Raw genomic sequence first — 15,618 nt, 5'->3', positions numbered from 1 at the left:
CAGTGGCCCAGTTCTTACAGGTTTATTCTAACTGTTTTCAAAAATTAGTCCCTGCGGCGGAGGTTGGGGCTCAGTGGTAGAGTGCTGGCCTAGCACAGGTGAGGCACTGGGTTCCATCCTCAGCACCACATAAAAATAAAGAAATAAAGATATTGTATCCACCTAAAAAATAAATTTAAAAAACAATTAGTCCCTGAGGGCTGGTGGGATTCCAGCTCAGGGGTAGAGCAAATGCCAGGCCCGGGGTTCAGGCACCAGCACTGCAAACAAAAAACAAAACAGAAGAGTCCTTGAAACTGTATTAAGTTTTAAAAATTCTTTTCAGAAGAAGGCAGAAAACAATACAGATCAAGGTAAGTGAATTGGGCACACATATCCACACATATCTAGACATGGTGATGCCTCCACTAAAGTACATGTGTACAAAGTGGACAGACTGGACATGTCAGGAAAGGTCCACACAGTGCCTGTGTCACCAGATGGAACCCCCAGATTACTGACAGCCCGCCGTGCAGTTGAGTGCTTCTTGCTTGCAAACCTTAGAGCCTAGATGCTGGGAATCACATGCCCAGGCCAACAGTCCTGTCATCACATGCTTCCAGAGGTCCAGGGGTGTGCTCCACACCTGCTAGACCTGGTCTGAACCCACATGGACACTCCAGATGACCTTAAACTCATTATAAACCATGATAAAAACTCACTCACCTCTGCCATGACAGACCCAACCATTCCCAAATTAGAGGAAAGCAGTGGCACCCTGATTCCTGGAAGTCTCCTCTCTCCTGGAGCACTCTGGTGACAGCCTGAACCCTCACCACGCAGTCCCAGTAATGCCCTTACAGTACTGCTCCCCTTCTCCACTCATGGGCCATGGGTAAAATGTCCTGCCATGCTCAGAACTCTTTGGGCACAGAGAGTTTAAGGGCTGCCCATAGTGTGGGGGTTCCGTTTCGTGACACAGGCACAGTGAGAACCTTTCCTGATGTGGTCCAGTCCACCCATTTTGTATGTATGTACTCCTGAACCCAAGTGGAGGTGTCACCATGTCTAGATGTGTGTGGATAGTGTGCAAGATTCCAAAGTTCAGCCACAGCAGAGCTCAGGAGACATCTCCACTTTTCTTCCTTTGCAGGTGGGGCAAAGTCTTCAACCTACGCTGGTGAGTGATCCTAAAACTGTACATTCTGGGGTGGGTGCCCTGAGCATGTAAGCCTTTATTCTGCTGTTACCACTGATGTTCCTTGTAGTTATAACTGGATCTAACCCAAAGGCTCATCTTTGGTGGGAGTACTACCTTTGCTTTCAGAGCCTATGAGAACCCTCACCTGCTGGCATGCATGCCAGCCCTTGGCAGAGCTTGGAAATGCAGCCCAGGGAATGGAAAAAGTGCTACCTCTGAGCCATCAGAGCTGTAGATGAGAGAAGGTGGACATTGGAGAGACTCTGAAGAAAGGGAGAGAGGAAAGATTTGATGAGGACAGTTAATAGGAATATTGATCTTCTTCCTTCTCTGTATCTCCATTTTTCCCCCCAGATTGGAAGGCAGCTCTCTTCCAAGCTGGTAAGTAAGTTACTGTATTTTTCCTAGGACAACAACATAAGGGACTATATTCCCTTTTTCTTTTCTAACTCTTGATATTTGAGGAAGTAAATTCCACTTAAGTAGGAGAGTGTTGGGTGGGCAACTTCAGTTCCCATCTGACCTTCATTTTGCTGGACCCAAGACCCCTGGGGCTTTTCCTCATGATGTCAGCTAGAGTGACATTAGGGCAGACAAGGGATGGTGGATTGTAGACTCAGACCTCCTCAAGGCCCAGATCTTGAACGCTGAGGCTCTGAGGACCAGGAAAAATGGCTGACCCCACAGACACACCCTGCAACTCTCTGCAGCGGACGTGGTCCTGGATCCTGACACAGCAAACCCCATCCTCCTTGTTTCTGAAGACAAGAGGAGTTTGCAGCGGGCAAAGGAGCGACAGGACCTGCCAAACAACCCTGAGAGATTTGATTGGCATTACTGTGTGCTTGGCTGTGAGAACTTCACGTCGGGGAGACACTACTGGGAGGTGGAAGTGGGGGACAGGAAAGAGTGGCATGTCGGGGTGTGTGGGGAAAAGGTTGAGAAGAAATGTTGGGTTAAAATGACACCTGAGAATGGGTTCTGGACCATGGGGTTGTCTGATGAGGACAACTATCGGGCTCTCACTGAACCCAGGACCAAGCTGACCCTCTGTGAGCCCCCCAGCAGGGTGGGGGTTTTCCTGGACTATGAGATGGGGGAGGTGTCATTCTATAATGCAGTGGATGGATCTCACATCTACACCTTCCCTCAGTCCACCTTCTCTGGGCCTCTGTGGCCTGTTTTTAGAATTTTGACTTTGGAGCCTACTGCCCTGACCATTTGCCCAGTGCTGAAAGGAACGGAAAGGCCCCTTGTTTCTGACCTAGCACCTGACCTTTCCCCAGAGACCCCAGTGACCTCATCCTTAGCAAACGGGAGGGAGGAGCCCCAGGCTGAGGTCAGGGCCCCTCTTCTCCCCCATAGCAATCCACTGCAGCTGTAAAGCTACCTGCACGAGCTGCACCAAGCACTTTACTGACCTGTGTTCAGCTGTTCTGTGAGACAATTCCTCTAGTTCACTGCCACTTTACTGACCCTCTTGTATCGATCAGGCAAATTTTATGTAGAAAAGAGAATAGATTTTCCAAAGATACCATGGCTCTTGAACAAAGAGCTGGAACTTGAACAATAACTGTTATGGAGAACCTGAGACGGGTCCCCTGCTCTGAGATAGCTGCCTTAGGTGGATCTCATTCACTTAATTTTCAAACAACCCTGTGAAATATTCTCAATTTGAAGTTGAGGCAAGGCAAAGTTAAGTCACAGATAATTCAAACAGTATGCTGTGCAATAAGAGGTGCTCAGCTTCTGTCCCCTACCACCCACCTGTTCCTCCCTTCCAGCCAGATTATCCCCATGGGAAGGGCCCAGGTGCAACCCTGAGGTCCTTCTCCATGGAAATCCCAGATCAGGGTCATTGACCATGGTGTGGAGGCCACACACTGATTTGTTTCTCCCCAGCACTTTTTGGGTGGCTCTGCTAGGTGATTTGGCCCTGAGAATAAATTCATAGTACAAGCTGGATCACACAAGGCTGAGAGACACACCCTTAATAATGAGGCATAGATGGCACACGCTGAAATGCTATGCATGATCACGGAGCCAAAGAGCTGGAATTTGAACAATAACTGTTATGGAGAGTTAACTGTTATGGAGAACTAAACTCTCTACGCTAGAGGTCTCTGGGAACCACAGCTAAGAGATTGTCCACGAAACAAAAATTAGGGTAGGAGAAGCCAGAAGAGTTTCAAGGGTTTTTCTCTGAACTGTAGAGTCCATCTCCAGGAAAGGGGCATGCATCCTGGCTTCCTGGGGGACCAACATTCTTCTAACCGGTGAGCGCCAAAGAGGAGCTGCTCTGAGCGTCACTGCTACTGCTCACTACTGTCCCCTCTGCCTGGCTTGTGGTCCTAGGGTTCTAGTTGTTCAATAAATTCATCAGTATTCTCATCTGTCTGATTCTGGCAGGTCTCACCATCTGGTCCACACACCCCACCTACTCTCCGGCTCCTCAGTTGCTTCATTGCATCACATGCACACAACCTTGTTGTCTTGGTTTTCTCTTGCTGCCAAAGTTCATTACCACAAGCTGGGAGACCTAACACAACTTCATCACCTCACAGTTCTGCAGTCAGAGGACATTACTGGGGGTGGATGTCATGTAGTGTATTTTTATTTGGGAATGGATCAGAAGTCACGAATGCAGAAATAAAGTTTAACAGAAAGGAGAAAGCCAATTAAGTGAGAAACAATTTGAAGGATTCCTTAAAAAGTCAGTTACTATATGCTCAACTGAGCTCAGTTTCCCTGGGACTTTCTAAGAAACCATGTGAAATTGTGGGGTAGACCTCAGAATCTTTCTAAGGGATTGGGATCCTGGAATATTTATCCATACTTCCTGTCCTCCTTTGCTTGAATAGGTTGAAGTTTGCCCCTGGGGCTGTTAATTTTGCTGCACTTTTAGGTTGAGCTATGTATCTGCAAAAAGAGAAAACAACACCAGCACTGGAGAAAGCTTTGGGCAGAGGACAGGCAGGCACCTGAGGTCAGCAGTTGCTATCCTTGCAGAAAAATGTCTGCTTCAGGTTGTGGTGAACTGAGATGGGCCAAGAGGATGAGATGGCCTCAACAGCACCAGTTCATACCTGAGAGTGTAGCAAATGCCTTCTAAGGCTGGTCTGCCCTTCCCCAGCCCCATAGTGAGGGATGCCTCTGCCCAATCCATCTAGCAGTAGTGCCCTCCTGTTTTCCAATACTTGTTCATATCACATGGCCCTCCTGCTCTAGCATATGGCCTGAATCTGGGGTGCTTATCTGGGGTAGGCAAGACTAGAGGACCTCCATGTGAACATGTAAACTGCTTCACCTGCAGCAGGCATGAGGAACTGTGGGAAGACATTGTCTGTGGTGATACAGAAAGAGAAGGAAAGCAGACTACAGGGAGAGAAAACTGAGGCAGAGAGAAGGCTTCAAGGAAAAAAAAAGTTTGTGCAACTTTTCCAACTTTGCTATCATTCCTACTGTGTGTTCTGTGACATTTATTCTCTTGAGACAAAGTAGATATATTGTTGTAGCCCTAAAAACGAGCACTTTGCACAACCATTTTATCCTGCTCATTGATTCTGAGTCAGAAATCTGGGGTCTGAATAGGGTAAAGTAGGAATGTTTTTTTCTGCATGTCCAGATGTGTCCAGATGTCTAGGACTCAACTGGGGAGACTCCCTGGAAGGAGGCGACTTGAAAGAAGAGATTTACCCAAACTGCTTTCAAAGATGAGTTTATTGAAGTTCAAAAGCAGATCCTTGGTCACTCTGAGTCATGGTTCTTCCAGGACTGGCATGTACACCAGGTCCCTGTGGTGTACATATGGTGTACTGGCATGGAGAGCTGTAGCAGGGCACCCTACTGTGGTTATCCCTCCCAAGAATGACTGGATCCGGGTGTCGGCATCCAGGGCAGCAACCCCAGTGGGATTTGGTTTCCTGCTCAGAGACTTCATGGTCAAGGGGCCACCTTCCAGCTGAAGACAGAATTGTCTCCTTTGGCTCCGGTTACCTACCGCAGGGGTTGATGCCTGATTCCATCAGATGCTTCTGGCACAAGCTGCCTCAAGCCCCAGGCCTCATTTCATCTTCAAATGAAAGCTGTGACTGGCAGGCTTTTATACCCCCACAGCCCCCTCCTCTGTTACTTGCCAAGAGCAACCCAGTCCTGAATGGGACCATTCAATACTGTTTTCACTCATTAGTTGTTGAACTCAGAGTCCATTTCTAAGTACAAATCAGAAGCATCAGGCAATTCATGAGTCTGCTGAATTTGAAAGAGATGATCAGTATAATATAAAAAGCAGTTCTCAGGGCCTTCTGGAACTTGTTCTCATCAAAGATCTCCTCTGCAAAGCAGAGAAGGAAACAGTTCTGCTAACTACTTCTAGGTAACTCCTATGATTCCTGTTAGCTGACAAAGGACTCTTGGAACTCCAGTGGCCTGATTGTGCTGCCATCTCCATCTTGGTCTCTGGGGTCAGGTGGGTCTAGTAATTGAGTCATGCTGTCAAGGAAATGACCTTGCACTTAGCTTTCTCCCTTATGCATTGCACAATGACCACTGCAGCACTTAGGGCTGGACACTGTGAGGAGAGAGGAATCACATCGTGGGGATATCTGTCCTGAGGAGCAGGTAGTTCAGGCAAGATACAGAGGATGTGTAAATAGCAACACCACAGGACAGAATGTAGGAATGTAGAAAGCTCTCAGTGTCAGAGGAGGCTGAGAACCGCTCAAGCTGGGAACATTAGGAGGTGCCCTTGGGAGAGGTATACATGAAGGCTGGACAAGAGGGAAAACTGACGGTAAGGGATGGCTGCCTGTGGGAGCCATTTATGCCAAGGCAAGTGTGGAGCCATTGTTAGTGTGTGAATTGCAACGTTTTTAATTGAATCAAAAGGAGATCAGAGGCCTCCTGGACAGGCATTTCAGGGCTTGAAAGGCACGTTGGAAACTCGCTGGGTGGGTTATTCTGCATCTATGCAAGGACGCGCTTGAGGGTCTGTGGAGACATGGGAAAGGAGAGAAAAAGTAGGTGTCGGACCGGGTTGACCCAATCCCGGGCACATGACGAGGCATAACTGTTCACTGCCGTGGTCCTCCCAGATGGACCCCACCCCCCGGGGAGGGGGTTTTGCACCTCGCTGTATCCTCAGAAGCTCTTACCCAATATTTTTGGTTTTGGCCAATAGTTTTTAAATGGGCAAGGTCTTCATAGGACCACAGCCCCTGCTGTCGCCCTCCTAGCCCACGCCCACTTCGCACAACTCCTCTGCGCCAGCCTCCAGCCTGGCCCCGGAAAGAGGCCCTCCAGCTGTGGGGAGAGGCTGCTCCTCCCCCCCCCCCCCACCCGTTGCCGTCCACAGTCTCAACCTCCACTCGCACTTCTACAGAGGCCTCTCCCGTGGCCAGCAGCCACAACGCGCGTGGAATCTCAAGTTTGCAAGAAACCGAAGAGCAGTATTCTGTTTCTTACGAGAAAAACGAAAATTAAAAGGTCCAATGCTCTCAAAAAGCCTTTCTTGCAGATTTCCCCTCCTCGAACTGTTTCCGTGTAGTCCGCCCAGCAGCTGGTGACACAAAGGGGCGGGACACCGCCGCCGGCCAATCCTGGACCTGAACCACCGGTCGGAAATCCCGGGGCTCGGTGTGCGCGGAGCGGACCGGGTCGGAGATCCCGGGTCGTGAACCCCCTGCACCCCGCGGCCAACGGGAGGCAAAGAAAACGTGTCCGCGCCCTTTGGGAACAGCTGGTTCTCCCGCGGTGGCTGTGCCCCGGGGTGGGTGGAAAGAAGAGGAGCAGCCCTAAAATCCCCATCCGAGGGTCGGAGAAGAGAAACGCGGGTCAACGCTAAAGGCAGGAAGGGCCCGGCGGGGCGCAGGTGGGGACCGTCCCTGTGGGTGGAAAGCTGGCCCCGGGCTCTGCGCGGGGCCGGCCCGTTAGGGGGTGGAGCCGGGCGGATCGTGGGGAGGAAACTGAGTGTCGCCGAGAGCTGGCCTCTGCGCAGAGAAGTGCGCCCAGGGGGCAGAAAGCTGCCTGCCCGGCCGCGGCTGGCAGTTTATTTCCGCGAATGTTAAGCGAACCCGTCCCTCGGGAGATACCTGGGATGAGGGGGTCTGTCGGCTCAGAAGTCGGGGAGCTCCTGAGACCCAACGACGCTTGTGTTGACTTCTGCTCCTCTGCACCCCAGGCTTCTGGTCGCCGCCTGTGCTGGCTGACGCGGTCTGTCCTGGGTACCTATGGAGCCCGCTGCCTGCCTGCGCTTCTGCCCGCCCGCCTCCTTTCTCCTCTCCTTCCTCGACCTGTTGGCACTGGTCTCAGGTAGGGTGTGTCCCACTTGCTCCTATCAGCTTTTCAAAGAGGACAGAACACTTCAGCCTTCAGAAAGGACAGCCGGAAGGACTGCGGCAGTGCTGATCCGTCCTTTCATTCTGAACATGGTCACTGCATTTACGCCCAGGATGTCCAATAGAAATGAGACCCACAAAGGAGAGCTGCAGATTTCCAAGAAGCAACATTTTTTAAACGTTAAAAACAGATGAAATAAACATAATAATATATTTTATTTAACCCCAATCAGATATTAATATTTAGATGCTTACTGAATACAAAATATTACTAACAAGACATTTAATATTTTTAATTCTAAATCTTCAAAATCCTGTGTACACGTTTTGTATCCTTAAACCCCGCTTTAACTAGAACTAGCCAGTGGGTACCCTATTGGGCAGTTCAAGTTTATATTGCACTCAGGCACTGTGCTAGATAGAAGACCAAATTGGGATAGAAGACCAAATCCTTGTGAGCACAGAGTCTAGAGGATGCTCAGGGTGAGCTCCTCGCTGCCCTCCCCCTGCCCTTTTGTTTTCCTTTTAGAAAACATTAGCAACCTCATTTGGGTCTGCTCCCAGGTATGCTGCCCACCAGCCACAGCTGCTGGTCCCCAGAATCCTCAGCACAGGAATCCCCTCTGGCCTTGGAAAGAATTTGCCTCTTTCTGGAATATCCACTTCCCTTCCCATCTTGGATATCGGATGGCAATATCCATCCAAATGAGAAGAGCCCCCTGCTGATTCTCCCCTTTGTCGAACAGCCCAGTTTACTGTCGTGGGCCCGGCTGAGCCCATCCTGGCCCTGGTGGGAGAAAACGCCACATTACACTGCCACTTGTTGCCCGAGAAAAGCGCCGAGGACATGGAGGTGCGGTGGTTCCGGTCTCAGTTCTCCCCCGCGGTGTTCGTGTATAAGGGCAGGCGAGCGAGAACAGAGGAGCAGATGGAGGAGTATCGGGGAAGAACCACCTTCCTGAGCAGGGACCTCAGCAAGGGCAGTGCGGCGCTGGTCATACGCAACGTCACGGCCCAGGAGAACGGCATCTACCGCTGTTACTTCCAGGAGGGCAGGTCCTACGACGAGGCCATCATGCGCCTCTTGGTGGCAGGTGAGCCCCTTGCTTTGCTCCACTGCCTTTCCTAGGGTGACTTTGGGGGAGTTGCGCTCTGAATCTCAGGCCCTCTGCAGAGCAGCAGATCGTTGCCTGGATCCCTTTAAAGACTCTGCCGCGTTTTCCTCTTCTTCTACCCTCGGGCCACATGGAGGGGTTGGGTCGGCTCAGCCGCGGGCACACACAGGCTCAGTTGTGGCCCTGGCAGGGGAGAATGGAAGACAGTTCAGATTCCTGCCTATGGCTAAAAGAGAAGCCCTGTGGGTAATTGCACCAGGCAACTGGAATAAGCAAGCTCACATTTAAGCCACATTTGTGGATAAATATTAATGTCTTTTTTCCCTTTTCCCAAATATTGATTGCAAAGCGAGTGACTGACATGTAAGCAGATGATATCATTCCAGTGTGATTAAGTACAGAGGCCAAATTATATACTAAGCCTGGGTCCCACAGAGAAACTGAGGGAGAAATCTGCCAGGAGCAGTTCCAAGAGCCTCCAGCATGAAAGTGGGATGAACTGGGATTTCTAGGAGTGAATGACATCACTCCTCAGCATCAGTACATTAGGTTTTAAAATAAAGATCTGATGACTGGAAGGGCCTTTGAGACATAGAGGAATCAATATTGGCATTTCCATTCACTAGACCTGAGGAAGGGAGTTTTGAGTCAAATGGTAACTGGTAAAAGACCCCATCTGTTTTGCTTGTAAGGGAAGCCTTGTTTCTGCCTGACAGTACACAATGGGGAAGGAAATTCTGCTGACCCTTTGGCCCTGCCTGAAGGCAGTTCCACTGCTGGCCACCTGGGTGCTGGAAACTCGACTCTCCCTGCGTCACCCTTGCCATAGGATTGTTTGCTTGTTTTTCCCTTGATTTTTTGTTTGTTGGGTTGATTGGCTGGGTGATCTGTCCCCTACACTACTGTCTTGTGCTTATCGAACCCCATAGAATGTTTTGTATCATTATCTCCAAATTTCTGAGTCATTTTTGAGTCTTATTTCTGTGTAAGTCTTTAAAATCTACAGGTTTTTTTTTTTCCTTGACAAAAAATCAAGTTGAGCAAGAAGCACTGTACTTACATGAGTGCTTTAATTTCCTGGCCTTAATATAATTTTCTGGGTGAATTTAACAAGGGAATTATTCAATGGAAGTTCGAATGATCATTGATTGACACATGATTAACAGGACAAAGGGCTCCAGGACCATGTGTCTGCACCTTCCTCTCACCTAGAATTCTCTTCCATCAAAGACTCTAATTTAAAGATAGAATATAGTTGGAAGAGTCTGGATTTCTCGGGATGTTCTGGTGGCATACACCGAGGAAGGGATATTGTTATTTTAAGTGTCTCAGGTGCATTCAGGTCTTCCAAACAGGTAACTGTTGGGAGGTATGTTCAAAGGCACCTGACTGACAGCCTGTGGGAAGGCAGCATCTCTGAATTGGGCCAGGGGCTGACTTTGCAGGATCACTTTATCCACTCTCCTGAAAACAGCAGGTCCTATGGAGGTGAGCATCTGTGGGTGGTTTCTGGCACTGCTTGGCCAGGCAAAGGAAAGCGTTAAGTGAAACCCTAAAGAGAAGAGAAGGACAATGTCTTGAGGTCAAAATGGCAGTGTCTCTCCATGTTGTGTTACTCTAGAATTTCAGGAGGCCAGGGCTACTGAGAAGCTATCCCAAAGAGTAGAAAGTGAAGCCCTCTAAGCCTGCCCAGGTGGGTTGCACTGGGTAGACCCCCTTGGAAGTGAGAAAGTTGGGTGGGAATAAACCACTATTGATTACAGCAGACAGCAGTGTTGTGCTGTCATGAGCCTGTAGGTGGCGCCAAAAGTCTTCTTGGTCTGTTTGGCACTGTGGCCTCCTGGTGATGTCCAGCACGGGATTCCTTCCTTCTTTCAGCTTTCCTTTCCTCCCTTCTTCCTTTTCCTTCCTCCCTGACTTCAGAAAGAGCCCTGCAGGAATGCACGGACCTTGTATGTGCAGCTGCCCACTTCTCTTCCCGCTGCCTTGGCTCCTAACATTAGAGCTGATGGAAAACACCAGGGCTGGGAGACCACCACCTTTTAGCTGAGCCCTGGTCTCTCCCCCAGGCCTGGGCTCTAAGCCTCTCATTGAAATGAAGGGCCATGAAGACGGGGGCATCCTACTGGAGTGCACATCTGGAGGGTGGTACCCAGAGCCCCACGCGGTGTGGAAGGACCCCTATGGTGGGGTCTTGCCTGCGCTGGAGAAGGCTTACACAGTTGACAAAGACGGCCTGTTCACAGTCACCTTGGCTGTGATCATCAGAGACAGCTCCATGCGGAACACAACCTGCTCCGTCAACAACACTCTGCTGGGCAGGGAGATGGAAAGTGTGATCTTCATTCCAGGTAAGCCCTCTGCCCTCTGCAGACTCCGACTTGTGAAGGTAGGATCCTCAGCAGAGAGTGAAGCCCAGTGGTGACGGGGGACAGGAGTGTGGGTGGAAGGGTCCTAGGCTGGGAAGAGCTAAGCTGCAGCTGAGCCAAGGCCTCTTCCCTGATCACAGGGAATTCAGGAGCAGAAATCTGGTCCTTTTTTCCCTAGTAAGATCCCTGTGCAGCAGCAAATTTTCAACATTAAGAAAAAATAAGCCATGTGTCTCTCTCTGGCATCCTCAGAAACCCACACAGCAGGTCCCTACGGCAACTCTTCACTGCTCCCCAGTGTCCCATCTGTCACTCACGGGGCTTTCCTGGCTCCCTTTTCAGAATCCTTCATGCCCAGGGTATCTGCCTGGATGGTGGCCGTGGCTTTCATCCTTCCCCTTCTGATCCTCCTCCTGTTCGGGAGTGTCAGTCTCATCAAGAAACTCCACAGGGAAAAAAAGATTCTGTCAGTGGAAAAAGAGACTGAACATGAAGAGAAAGAAGCCGCACGTAAGAAACTGAGGAAAGAATGTATGGAAAAAGAGGAAGAACGCCAAGCAAAAGGTAAAGGAGTTGAGGAGGGTTCATGTCACAAAGGGACAGCATTCAGCAGAGGAAGCACAGAAGCAGCCCCAAGGGCTGGTGACCAGGTCCTAGTAAGGCAGCCCTGGCAGCTCACTCTCTTCCATCAGGCAAGGGTTACACTCCTCCATCTGGCTGCACAAAAGGAAGCCTAAAACCATACCAATGCTACCCCACCACCAGACTGTACATCATCTCTGGTTTCTGACAGTGGCCCAGGCCTGGGGGGCAGGCGATGTTGGTGTTACAGAAGGGGCGGATCCTTCAGGCTTTAATACAAATTCAAATTCTCTTAGTGCTGCTATGAGGAAGTTATTTTGTTTCTGTTTCTTTTTCAGAGCAACTTCAGGAGGAACTGCGTAAGTGTAGCCTTTCCTGAATTGTTCTGTGGTTTGAGTTTGCTTGGTTAGCTATTATCTGGGGACATTGACCTCTGTCTGTTGCTTGCAGGATGGAGGAGAACGCTCTTACATGCTGGTGAGTGCCTCTGACATCCCTTCACATCCAGGGCTCTCTCCCCACTAGCCTGCAGGACTCCAGAGGAGATAAACAGGGCCAAGGCTGGCTGGGGTGCGCCACAGGTGGCTGAGGGCCATTGGCCAACAGACCCACCAACACTGGATCCCTGCTTTGTCAGGGAATCCTTGCAGGGTTTAATCAGCCCCACAGTCTGCTTCTCACGATACTTCCTTTTAAAGAAAAAAATTGATCCATGATTACCAGAGTATGCATACAGAGCAGCCCTCCCTGAGAGTTACACTTCAGTACTGGTTGCTCTTGGATCCTGGATTAATTTGAATTAATTAAACGGTGCTGTTTTTATGACCTGAGAGATAGTTAGGCTCTGCACAGTTGAAGCCTGGCGTGGGGAAGAGGCAATAAGCTTCCTGTGCCTGACTAGAGGGTGAACAACTGGGTGTCCAGAATGCCTGTGTGCTCCCAAGACCGTGTTGACACTCTGAGCCTTCCAGGAAAGGCGAGCAGGGCAAGCGGACTCCAAGACCCTACTCTGAATGAGCACTTTGCCCTAAGCACACAGTATAAATGCAGGTTTCACCAGATGCCATGTTGTGTGGATCTTGACACTTTAGGAGATATCCAAAATTGTCACAATTTGGCACACCATCACATTCAGACATATCAACGTGGGGAAAGGAGGAAATCATTTAACATAGTAAAAAAGATAGACAGAATCAGCAGTAATTCACGCAGAGGGGGGTCTGAAGTATTTCCTGCCCCCAGAAAGGACGTCAATGTGGACTTCAGAACCATGTTGTTAAGAACAAAATGGATGGAAGTATATATGTTAGCCAAACACTTCTCAGGCAGCAGGTTGTCTTTGGGAGACATTGTCCTCCTCATTTTCCCTTTGAAGGGTGCCCACGTCAGCTGTTAATCAGTTGTCACCTCGTCAAAGGGATGCAGGGGACCAAGGAAGAGACCCTCTACCCCCCACACACTCCCTGTGATTCCCTAGCTGACCCAGGGCTGGGGGAGTGGGAGATAGAGCCTCTGTGCTGGTGTCAGCCAAACTGGCTGGTTTCTAACTAGAGTCCCGGAGGTCCACAAGAAGGCAAGTCTGAGAATGCTGAGGACGGAGGAACCTCCCATTTTGGCCCATTTGCTAAACTTCCAGGGTTTCTTAGAGGCCCAGTTGCCCTCTACAGAGGGTAACGCGGCTGTCACCAAGAGGCAGAGCTGTGGCCTCAGTGGTCCCAGCCAGTGAGCTGCTTCATCCCCCAGCAGCCCTCGGGGACCCCTCTGAGGACCAGGGAGCCCCCAGGACTGAGCCCGAGGTCTCCCCGCAGCTGACGTGGTCCTGGACCCCGACACGGCTCATCCCGAGCTCTTCCTGTCAGAGGACCGGAGAAGCGTGTGGCGGGACGCCTCCCGGCAGAGCGTGCCCGACAACCCCGAGAGGTTCGACTGCAGGCCGTGCGTCCTGGGCCGCGAGAGCTTCTCCTCGGGGCGCCAGTACTGGGAAGTGGAGGTGGGCCGCGCCATGGTGTGGGCCGTGGGCGTGTGCGCCGACGGCGTGGAGAGGAAGGGGGACGCCCTGCTGCTGCCCCAGAATGGCTTCTGGACCCTGGAGAGGTTCGGCAACCAGTACCGGGCCCTGTCCTCGCCCGAGAGGACCCTCCCTCTGGGGGAGTTCCTCCAGCGCGTGGCCGTCTTCCTGGACTGCGAAGCCGGAGACGTGTCCTTCTACAACATGAGAGACAGGTCCCACATCTACACCTGTCCGCGCTCCACCTTCTCCGGACCTCTGAGACCCTTCTTCAGGCTGGGTTCCGATGACGGCCCCCTCTCCATCTGCCCGGTGTTCACCGGGGCCCGGGGGGCCACCGTTCCTGAGGATGGCCTGATCCTGCACAACCCAGGGACCCCTAGGAGGGGTGTCTCATAGGGCCAATTCCTTGGTCTCAGGGCCTTGTCCACTACCCTAAGGCACCCTGGGAAAACAGTCCTCCTCCCTCTGGTCCCCTGAGAACTCAGCTGCCCTGCCTCCTCCTCCTTAGGCCCACCCCAGTGCTGTCACAGGCCGGGCTGCTGGTGAGTACAGGCAGGGCCCCGGGCTTGGGAACTAAGCTCCTGAGCAAAGTGTAAGAGGCTGAAAGGACAAAAAACCTGTGGCTTCAGCATCAAGGTGACAAGGCTGAGCCCGACACTCCAGACACTGGGCAGTTGGGGCAAGGGCAATAGGATGCACCAGGATGTAAGAGGAAGGAGGGACCACAGATGGCCACCCGGGTGGCCCAGGAACAAGAGAGCTGGGTGGGGTGAGGTTAAGACCCGCCCTGACACCGTGGCCCCTGGAGCTGATGGCATTCCCACCCCACTCCAGGATTTCCAGACCACACAAGGACGTCCACACCACATATCTGCAGGCCTGGACCTGGATGAGGAGGAATGAAGGACAGTAGTACCTCTGGTCAGTCTGGCTCAGGAGTCCCTGCAGCAACCCAGGAGCTGTACTCAGTCTTTGATGAGGGGATGAGGTCCCGCTGAGCAGGTGACCCAATCCACCACAGGGCTCAGGGCAAGTGGGGACAGCAGCTGTTTCAAGCTTCTTGGTCTCAGGATGACTTTAGACACTTAAAATTTATTGAGGAACCCAAAAAGCTTTTATTCTTTTGGCTTAATATCTCTTATTATTTATGGCATTTGAGATTGAAACTGAGAAATTTAAAAAGTATATTTATTATTAAAACAACAAGAATAAACCAACCATGGGTAAACATAAATAGCTCTCTTAAGAAAAATAACTTACTTCCTAAGCAAAAATAGATTTTATTGAGAATTGTGGAATTATTTAAGTTATTGCACATCTAATGTCTGGTTTAATAAAAGATGGCAAAATTGTCATAATTGCCTTTGCATTTAATTTGCCGGGATATCATACAGGATCTAGAAAGCTACAGTGTACACTGGTGAGAGAATCAGAGTGAGAGCAACAGGAATGCCTTATTACTACTAGGAAAGGGATATTAATCTTGCAGATGGCTTGAAACTGTATCAGACATCAACCAGGAACCCATAATCCATATTTTGGGAACCAGGATAGAGAATCCTGGAATCCAAGTCGATTTGCTGTCTTAAATGGCCATATTTTATAGTTCAGACAATTTAGTAATCCAGTTGAAAAACTGGGCTGAAAAAAAATTATAAGCCTAAAATTGTATTCCTGGAACCACGAATGCACACACTATAGAAAGAATCAGGACACATTTAGATAGCGGATCATTAAGATGGAAGACTGGGTTGTTACTTATGTGCATGTCTCAGTCCATTCAAATACTTTCAACCAAGCTTTTAAACAAGAGAAATTTATTTCTCACAGTTGTGGGAGTTGGGGAGAAAGAAAGAGAGAAAAAGACAGAAAGAGAGAGAGAGAGATAAAGTCCAAGATGAAGGTGCCACCCACTTCCTGGTTCACACTCTTTTTGTGGTGTCTTCAGCTGGAGGATGGAGCAAAGGAGTTTTGTAAGATCTCTCTATGAGAAGATATTCTTCTCCCTCATGGGGGATCCACACCC

The 15,618-nt window shown here is 50.2% G+C and overlaps 2 protein-coding genes across 4 annotated transcripts in view; both read left to right on the top strand.

Annotated features, from left to right (window-relative positions):
- Positions 1-3,571, top strand: part of LOC124097841 (butyrophilin subfamily 3 member A1) — a 14,434-nt gene extending 10,863 nt beyond the window's left edge. Inside the window, exons 8-10 of the mRNA XM_046452406.2 lie at positions 1,133-1,159; positions 1,535-1,561; positions 1,891-3,571. Of these exons, the coding sequence (XP_046308362.1) occupies positions 1,133-1,159; positions 1,535-1,561; positions 1,891-2,564 (728 nt within the window). The 3' untranslated portion in view covers positions 2,565-3,571. The remainder of the gene's footprint in view (positions 1-1,132; positions 1,160-1,534; positions 1,562-1,890) is intronic.
- Positions 3,572-7,358: 3,787 nt separating this feature from the next.
- LOC124097842 (butyrophilin subfamily 2 member A2) lies at positions 7,359-14,950 on the top strand. 3 transcript variants are annotated; one of them, XM_046452408.2, is made up of 7 exons: positions 7,359-7,489; positions 8,262-8,609; positions 10,700-10,981; positions 11,342-11,563; positions 11,920-11,940; positions 12,032-12,058; positions 13,390-14,950. In XM_046452408.2, exons 1-7 carry the CDS (start codon positions 7,408-7,410, stop codon positions 13,986-13,988), a joined length of 1,581 nt encoding a protein of 526 aa, XP_046308364.1. In that variant the 5' UTR covers positions 7,359-7,407; the 3' UTR covers positions 13,989-14,950. The 3 variants fall into 3 exon arrangements, with proteins under 3 accessions (XP_046308364.1, XP_046308367.1, XP_046308366.1); XM_046452411.2 differs by having other exon boundaries at positions 13,328-13,940; XM_046452410.2 differs by having other exon boundaries at positions 13,325-13,940.
- Positions 14,951-15,618: the final 668 nt, after the last annotated feature.

This window comes from Marmota monax, unplaced genomic scaffold, assembly GCF_021218885.2.
Source record: "Marmota monax isolate L192 unplaced genomic scaffold, Marmota_monax_Labrador192_F-V1.1 WCK01_AAM20220418_F8-fsc00141, whole genome shotgun sequence".
NCBI lineage: Eukaryota > Metazoa > Chordata > Mammalia > Rodentia > Sciuridae > Marmota > Marmota monax.
Note: the sequence above shows the minus strand (reverse complement) of the source record. Positions and strands in the feature narration are given on the sequence as shown.